We start from the raw sequence: 9,164 nt of genomic DNA on the forward strand, positions 1-9,164 counted from the left end.
TTGTTCCTCTCTTAAGATGGGCACCTAATCCGGGGGTTCATATCCCCAATTTCATTCCCTGATATGAATATTTTGGTTATACAATTTGCAGAAGACTTCCTCACAGTTGAGGGTGGGCATCAGGCCGGCTCGGCCCGTTGGGCTTTAAGTGTGGCCCAGTTCTTAACGAGCTCGAGTTTGAAGAGCAGCCCATTGGCCCAACGGGCCAATGTGAAACAGATTGGGTCTGGCCCAACCCAACCTAAATCCAATTATAAATAATAATAATTAACAAGTTCTCAACTTCTCATGCACTCAAATTAATTCTGTTTCTATTTTTTATGAAATTAATATGACTAATTAGGTAAATTGTAATTGTTACTAAGCTATTAATTTTTAAATTTTATATTATTAAAACATTAATAAATGATTCAGGCTCATCAAGCCGGCCTAGTAGCCCATGATCTGGCTCAGACCCTGCCCACGTATATAACAAGCTGGGTTTTGAGCCACTACCTAACGGGCTCGGGCCTAAAACCTTGACCTAACATGGCCCATGGCGGGTCCGGCGACCCGTTGCCCACCCTTACTCACACTTGGGGAGATGAGCGATATAAAATGGATCCCCGGTGCCTTTGCCCTTGTTCGGAACCTTGGCCTCGTGGTATTTGGTTTGTCTTCCTCTCAATCTTTTGGCGGTTTGGAATCTTTGGATATACTATCATTGCGATCATTTAACCAGTCCCTTTGGGCGGTGAATCTTAAGTATTATGTTCAGATATGGCGGTAAGGTTATCATTGGGCCGAGTTTGTACCGGGTACCCGATCTGACCTGAACTTGAATTTCTAAGTATGAGTTTGAAAAATGCCAACCCGAATATTGATCTGATCCCGTCTCGAGCAATATACTGGCCGAGTTTGAGCTATGATTTTTGCAGAATACACGACCCAATTCGAGTATTTTATATGTGTTTTCAGTAAGTATAAATTTCTAAAACTGTGCGAGTCCGGGTTTGAGATTTCATTTTGTAACATGGCAAAACTTGAACCTGAATCTGAAACCCAACAATGTGTTATATGGGTGGGTTTGAATGAGTCAGGTACCCCGCGCGTGGACAGCCCTATATGAATACGAAGGTGACAATCACTGGGTCCAGACAATTTCCAATAATCCCGAGTCCATTGGTTTGACCGGATAATGGATACGATGAGGTGACCAAGCCGGGTCAGTTTGAGTCCGGGTTGGAGAATGGTTCGAGTAGCCCGGACACCGAACGCCACCCGCACGGGCACGGCGCACAAACGAAGCCAAAATTTATTCGAGAAGCTTCCCTTTCCCCCTCGCTCCAACCGCTCCTTCCTTATATCCATTGCTATTTTCCGCTCACTATGCTCGAAGCCCCCGACTGAACCAACGCCTCTTGATTCGATGGCCGCTGTTTCAGGCAACCCGCCACTGCTTCTTCCTCGAACCGCCGCTACTTTGGAGTCCCTAAGACGCTTCTTTATTCCTCTCAAGCAGAAGTACGTGACAGCCGTCTCCGTTTCGCTATCTTCCGCTTCCCCACTATTCAATTCGTTCATCATCGACAGCACCAGATACAGAACGCCCACTTTCTTGCCCTTTGCTGTTCAGGGTGAGACCACGGAGACTAATAATCTTGAAGAAACCGAAGTTCTGGTAATCCCCAATGTTCCTATCTGGATTTTCAGAGAGAGAGAGAGAGAGAGTGGGTTTTTCTCGTTTGACTTTTATCCATTACACTTTTGTGGTCAATTGGGTGTTTGGGTTTTTCTCGTTTCTTTTATTCATTATACGTTTGTGGTCAATTGGGTGTTCTATTTTTTCTCAGGAATCGTTTTGCGGCTTGATTTTTCTCTACGTTTTTTGTTTTTCAACGTTTTTTGGAGCAAGACAATGGATGAGTACGTTTGCTATTCTTTTCCTCATGAAGGCTCATACGGTTTGGTAATCGATTGGTGCAAGGGTTGAGTGGTTCGGTGGGTTGACCTACATCTACGATTCTCTTTCTCTCTCTCAATGCTAAAGAGAGAAAGGTTCCCGCTATTTATATTTTTCTTCTTTACACGATGGATCCTTTTGATTTACATTTTAAGCTGCTAAATCATCTTTCTTTCCGCGATACTTTCTAATTGATTCAAATCCCTGATTTTTTGGATCACGCATGATAGTAGGAATAGATGAATTGGAAATCTGATCAGCTATCTTTTTGGAAGTTCTATCTTTTGTAGTGATACAGTTGGCAACATTTTTCTGGATTTTGAAATCTAAATGATTTTGGATCAGGTTCTTAGTTGGTCGATCCATGCACATAGGACTGACCGCCTTAACATCCCCCCTCAAGGTCAATCGTCCTTTTGTGACGTTGAGCTTGCTGCGCAATTAGTTGAAGCGTTGCACGGGCAGTGACATAGTAAGAGCATCAGCTATATTTGATCATGGCTGGAAATATGTTGAACCCGGATGCTTCGTTTGGCAACTTTATCCCGAACAAAGCTAACACCAAGTTCTATATGTTTGCTATGGCTGTGAAACGTTTGGGTTAGCTGCAAGATAGGTGGCGAAGACATTGTCCCAGTAGATAGTGGGAATTTGATGTAGACCTTGTCCCAGTTCGGTCAAAAGATATTGGATCCAGGCACATTCAGCAGCAACATTGTTGACCGCTCTGTATTCAGCTTCTGTACTGGAGTGGGACACAACATGTTTTTTGGAGCTCCAGGAGAGGAGATTAGGACTCAAATAGACAGCATATGCAGAAGTGGACTCCCTACAAGGTAACATACTGTACGGCCCCAACCACATTGCGGTATAGAGTAGGATCCTCAAATGGTGGTCCAGAAAAGGCCGAGAGACGACTTGAGGCAGCCATTTGTGTGGAGATTGGTTTGGCATCAATTACATAGGTCCTCATTAGAAGTTCCAAAATGTATTTCCTCTGTGAAAGAAATAAGCCATGTGTGGTTTGAGTAGCTTCAAGACCAAGTAGTGTAGATCACCTAGATCCTTAAGAGCGAGTTGTTGGCCTAGATATTTAATGAAGGAGTGCACTTGGCTCAGAGAATTGCTTGTAACCAGTGTATCATCAGCGTAGACCAAAACATACATACGAAGCGCTCCTTGAATCATAACAAGAAGTGAATGATCAATCTTTGAGCTGCGAAAACCATGAGCTAAGAGAGCTAAGCTAAGTCTTTGAAAATTGAAACCAAGCCCCTGGGAAGACCATAGAGGGCTTTATGGAGTTTGCACACATGATTGAGGAACTGAGGATTCTGAAAGCTAATGTAGGTAGTAGCTATATTTTTTCAAGTCGGTACATGTGATATGTTGATACTTGAAAAGGTGGTGATTATAACTGTTTGTTGCCAAATTATTGTGATTGTTAGAGTGTTATCTGATCCAATTTAAATGGCTCTCTCCAAGCAGTAGTACGTTTCTTTTTTGTCAACACTAACTTTCTCTTTGAAGCTCTAATTAGATTCCAACTGTGCCAAGATTCATTTTTAACTTTCCCTTTGTAACCCTAATTAGATTCAATTTCAAACTGTGCCAAGATTCATGTTTCATTTCGTGTCAATTATGGAAAGATGATTTTTGAGTGAGGAATGAGTATTTTTTGGAGTTTGGATGTCGGTGTGAGCAGCTGGCTTGAGGAAACCCTGTTGGATACTTTAAGATTTGTGTAATATCGTCAATTTGCGACTATGATTGTTATGTTTTCTAAAGGCCATCAGGTTAGTTATCTAGATTCTCTCTGTAGTTAAAGTGGGAAATGCAATTTTATATAGAGATCTATTGATCATGCATAGCTTTGATTTGTGTGGTGATTACTTTGATAATAGTATGGTATCCTGTGAAAGCTATAGGTTGGTTGTTTGGGTACTTGAAAAAATAATGGTTTGAATTGTGTTGGTGTTCTTAAAATTGTTCCTAGGCACCATCAACTTTGTGCAGAAAGTCAAGGAAGCCATTAAAATGGTTCTAGGAAAGAAGAAAAAAAATCATATAGAGTAAGTTCTCTGATAATGTTCTGAACAAAAAATTTCAACTAAAGTCTTGAACCCAAGATTGCTTAAAAAAAAGGAACTGAGGATACCTTGCTTGTCATTACAAAGTGGGGACCAAGAAGAAACTAGCCGCTGCCACCACCAAATGAATCTCAATCAGTTACCAGTCCATGATGCAAGAAGCACACATTTCACTAGTAATCAATTTGAGAAAGAGAGCTGGTTCTGCTGCACAAAATGAAGTGTACACCAGTTGAGGCCACATGTTCTAGACTGTGTGAAACGCATGGCAGTTTCACCATGTGAGAGGTAAAAGGAGCTGACGGGAGTATGTGAAACCATGGACTCTTATGTTTTTGGTGATGACTATGGTCTAAGAATACAGGTAAAATAAGCATCTTAGGCTTTAGACAATGCATCAGATCTGATGTAGATGTTTTGGCGTACAAAGATTTTGTTATGTAACTATCAATTGGGGAGAAAGAATGGCATATGGAACCAAGCTTTGTCGACAAAGGGTTGTTATAAAGTACAGCTATGATAGAAGGTTTGTAAAATTGTGGGGTTTTGCATTCAAGAAGGCCCATGGGAAAATGTCTTATGGAGGAAGGACTGAAGCATCACATATTTAAGGGAAAGTCAAAAAAGGTTGGGTAAAGGATCTACTAGTGAGGAGATGAGGATTTAGCAGTGAAGTTATATGTCAATCAGGTTACCATGTACAATAATGGGGCTATGAGAGGTTTGCATGGAGGACTAAAAGTCTAGGCTTTTTAGATGCTGGATCATTCAGATCATTTGTGGTAAATGTACCAAGACCAAGATGAGTGTATAATAGGTAGCTATGAGTAAATTTTTTGCTGAGAGTTGTTCTTTAAATGTGCATCTCTACACCCAATTTAGGTTTGTGTTTGGTCCAAAATTTTGAGCTTTCCAATAGTCAAGACGCTTTAGATTTTTCAGAATATAGACAGTGTCCTAATTAAGAGAATGTAAACCCCAATCTTCGTTAAGGCATCTCTACAAGTCAGTCATGCCATTAAAGCATTTTAGAATGGCAAGTATGAAAAGTAGTTGGGAGAATGGAGGAGAGATGATTTTATCAGCCACAGAAAGGTATCTAGCTTTTTAAGATTCATGTTTATATCTATCTTTCCAGACAGACAAGGGGTGCACACTCAATATGAGTTTGTAGAAGGATTTAGCTGCATGAGATAGTCATTTGCAACTGTGTAAATGGAACAATTGAAAAGCCAGTGTTGAGACTGCTTTCGAGTTTGTAGACTCTGAAGCTAAGGCAAAAATGATTGTATGGTCGGTGCTTTGGAGGGAAGGCAGTATAGGGCAAGGGAAATACCAGAGAACTTTTTGTTATAAAAATTGACAAATGCCATATTGACAAAAAATTTGTTTTATATATATCTCTGCCACAAATATCTAGATTTGAAAACAATGCTTTACCAGAATATTCCAAAGACAGTATCTTAAGTGTACCCCATTATCTTAAAAATATGGCTAGATTTAAATGAATCCAACCATCGCAATCATATTGATGAGATTATCACTTGTCTTAATCATGTTTCTAAAGATCCTACAGCATGTGATTATTTAATGCAGATTTTTAATTGGTTGTGTGATACTGTTGCATATCAGTAGGCAGAATGAGCTCTTGTATAAACATTAGAAGGAACTCTTATATTGTGTAATCTTTATTGTCTAGAATGAAGAAGGACGTTAGAAAGAAGGATAGCACTCAGAGGCGTACTTGCTCGGATCATATTTTGTTATGGAAATAGATGAACATGTAGAATAATGAGAACATATGAGCATGAATGGTATGATACAGATATTAGTTTCAATTTGGAAGTAGGAATATATTCAGTTGATAAAATGGCTCCTAAAGATTGTCTGCAACTATTATCGGAAATTTGAGGAAACAACTAAGTGAAGCAAGGATGGGCATTGATTAATGCATTGGCAAAATGCTTGGCTGCCTGTGTGGTAATGTAGGTTCAAGTCCTCAGAATAGCCACTTGCGAAAAAAAAACTGAGTAGGATTGTCTCCAGTACATCCATCAGTCAGATCCTAGGCATGGTGCAATATTGTGCGGAGGATGACACTTTTTAAGAGAAGAAAGTTGCCATTTCCAAATATTTGATCCTTTACTGAGGTTGGTGATGAAATGTGCTAACTGGGAAGATCAAAATGGTACTTAGGTGAGTAGGCTTGGGCTTCATTCCTCCAACTAAGCCTATCCAATAGAAAAAAAGGGTTTACTGCCAGTGCAGAAAGTTATAAACTGGTAGTTAAATCCACTAATTGGGGCTATGGATCTGAGAGGTCTGACATGTGAGTGTTTTAGTCCCTCCTTGCACTGCTACTAAAAAAAGTTTCAGATTGTCATTTGTGTGTTTTGTACGAGAACATACCCAGATTATGGTGCCCATGGCATGACTGTCTGGCTTATAACCTTGAGTCTCTTCTGCTACGTTGAGTTTCCAAATATTCTGTTTGTTACCCCTTACCGCTAAATCTTTTGGTTACAGTGACGTATTTTGTGAAGCTCTATTTGGATGGTGCTTTGCATTCTTCTTTCCCAATGGTGGAAGCGCCTTTGTATTGCCTAGATGCTTTATCTCTGCATATTATTCTTCATTTTTCAATGGAGTGGGTCCTGACTGCTTTATAGAATTAGATGCAATGGATTTTTCTTGAAACTTCTTTCATGATGTTCCCCCTTGAAATGGTGGACAAATTTTGCAGGAAACAACAGATGGAGTCCCTGGGGAAAATGTCGCGGAGGACAGTGGTTCTGTTGATGTAAAAGAAACTCGAGAAACTCCAGTTTCGGTTGTGAAGACAGCTCTTCAGTCATACAAAGAAGCGCTAAAAAATGATGATCAATCAACACTTGCTGAAGCAGAGGCTTTACTTCAATCCATTGAAACTGAAAAGGATTCTCTTCTAGTCAAAGTTGCAGCTATCTCTGCAGAACTGTTGGCTGAGAGGGAGAGGGTTCTAAGAATCAGTGCAGATTTTGATAATTTTAGGAAAAGGACGGAGAGGGAGCGTCTCTCGCTCGTATCAAATGTACAAGGAGAAGTGATTGAGAACCTTTTGCCCATATTGGATAATTTTGAGAGGGCGAAGGCTCAAATCAAAGTCACTACAGAGGGCGAAGAGAAAATCAACAGCAGCTACCAGAACATCTGCAAGCAGTTTGTGGAGGTCCTGGGATCATTGGATGTTACCGTCATAGAGACAGTAGGGAAGCCTTTTGATCCATTGGTGAGTTTTGGTTCCATGAGCATATCATATTGCTTTGTCTAGAAATAACTTTCTTCCCGACATTTCTGTTGTAGAATTAGCTAGGTTGTGTTTTCATTCAAAAGCTGAGTTTTTAAAATTCTTTTAAGGGGACGTTTGTTTAAATCTGGTGAATAATCATTCACCCAAATAAGAGTGATTCTCATTGACTCCATCTGCTCGCTCCAAAGCAAACGCAAGAGAATATAACATGAGAACCACTCATTTGCGGTGGTAAATGAGAGTTGTTTTCTCATTTGCGCCAGAAACTGAATTACAATTATCCCCTTGTGATTCCGAATCACACAATTAAATCGCTTCCGGCAGGCAAAGCAAACATGCTCTAAATGTCTGCGGGCACAAATAAGCCTAAAGTTGTATCAGGCTCATGCCCTCTGTCAGATCAGATCTCAATTTGATAAAGTATATTTGTTTCTGATGTAACTTGGGTGACAGCTTCATGAGGCAATCATGCGTGAAGAGTCAGCAGAATTCGAAGAGGGAATTGTTATTGATGAATTCCGGAAAGGATTTACATTGGGCGAGAGGCTGCTGCGGCCATCTATGGTGAAAGTGTCAGCTGGTCCAGGTCCTGCAAAGCCTGCTGAAGAAGACACCAATTCCTCAGTTGGGGCTGAAAGCACCGACGAAGACAGGAAAGACGGCAATTCTGATGGTGATGGAGAGCCTGTATCCGGTTAGCGTGCTTTGGTTCATGTTCTGTACTCAATTTTGTAGTGGGTGTTGGTATCTTCATCGTTAGATAAACAAATGCGGTGTAACTTAAGGTGAAGGTGTGAATTGATATGCTTTTAATTTATTTCTTGATTTTAACCCAACGGTGGTTTTCTCTCTTGTTTTGGGCTTCTCATTTTCAGTCGCATTCTCTAGCAACTACTTAGAATTGGTGTCGATGGAGACTTTCCTATTTTGTTTGAACTTGGACTTGGTTTTGGAATTAAAAGGAGAGAGAGAGAGAGATCTGCAAGCAAGTGAATTGGTACGACAAGACGACTCATGTGGGCCAAGTAGAGATCGGACTGGTTAGTCATTGTGACTATTAAACTTGAACCAAGTTGAGCTCAATTAACTGTAAGAGAGGAGGGCGCCGAGCTTAATTTGTGCTAACGTCTTCTTTTGCAATGTGCATGATCATGCAGTTTCTTGAGGGTGCGTTCGGGTGCACCAATCTATCTAAAACTCAGGAGACTGTTGTTTTCCCTGTACACTAAAATGGATCTTCCCAAGCTTTTCTTCTTTCCTGTATAAGTGGGTGCATCCAAAAATTCCAAGCACCTTCAATGAGTATGTTTAGAGGCAGAAGAGTAGAATTATGGGTCATAAACTGGGAGGGTATGTTCAAGATTAAACCAAATAAACAAAAAAGATAAAACTTTGTTCTTTCCTTACCAACTAGATCAAGTTCAACGTTTGTTTGGACCGTACTTGGATGTTGTGTTTGAGATATTTGTTTGATGATGATTTTGTGCAAACAAATTAGACTTTCATAGATAACAGGGGTAGTAACCAATGTTCGCACTTGTGGAGGGGTGACAACTAATTTTTCTACAACGGTTGGGTTACATCAAGGATTTGCTTTAAGCCATTTCCTATTTGCTATAGTGATGGATGAGCTTACGAGATCAATTCAAAAAAATGTGTTGTGGTGTATGTTATTTGCTGATGATATTGTTTTGATTGATGAGTCTAGAGCTGAGGTTAATGTTAAGTTAGAATTATAGAGATAGACATTGAAAGCAAGAGGTTTTAAGTTGAGTAAGAATAAGACATAATATATGGAATGTCGGTTTAATAAGCAACGAAGTAGTGATGGGAGTGTAGTGAA

The 9,164-nt window shown here is 40.2% G+C and overlaps 1 protein-coding gene across 1 annotated transcript; it reads left to right on the top strand.

Annotated features, from left to right (window-relative positions):
- The first annotated feature begins 1,373 nt into the window (after positions 1-1,373).
- LOC149819594 (uncharacterized) lies at positions 1,374-8,154 on the top strand. The gene is made up of 3 exons (XM_089983086.1): positions 1,374-1,660; positions 6,776-7,300; positions 7,775-8,154. Exons 1-3 carry the CDS (start codon positions 1,409-1,411, stop codon positions 8,018-8,020), a joined length of 1,023 nt encoding a protein of 340 aa, XP_089839212.1. The 5' UTR covers positions 1,374-1,408; the 3' UTR covers positions 8,021-8,154.
- The last annotated feature ends 1,010 nt before the right edge of the window (positions 8,155-9,164 follow it).

The sequence above is a fragment of the Nuphar pumila genome, chromosome 12, assembly GCF_984573655.1.
Source record: "Nuphar pumila chromosome 12, dmNupPumi1.hap1.1, whole genome shotgun sequence".
NCBI lineage: Eukaryota > Viridiplantae > Streptophyta > Magnoliopsida > Nymphaeales > Nymphaeaceae > Nuphar > Nuphar pumila.

What these genes read in the sequence shown, in the direction of transcription:
- LOC149819594 (XM_089983086.1), top strand. Translation starts at nt 1,409, where the DNA reads ATGGCCGCTGTTTCAGGCAACCCGCCACTGCTTCTTCCTCGAACCGCC. An exon ending in TTGAAGAAACCGAAGTTCTG is followed by an intron (nt 1,661 to 6,775) that starts GTAATCCCCAAT and finishes CAAATTTTGCAG; the next exon opens with GAAACAACAGATGGAGTCCC. An exon ending in GGAAGCCTTTTGATCCATTG is followed by an intron (nt 7,301 to 7,774) that starts GTGAGTTTTGGT and finishes CTTGGGTGACAG; the next exon opens with CTTCATGAGGCAATCATGCG.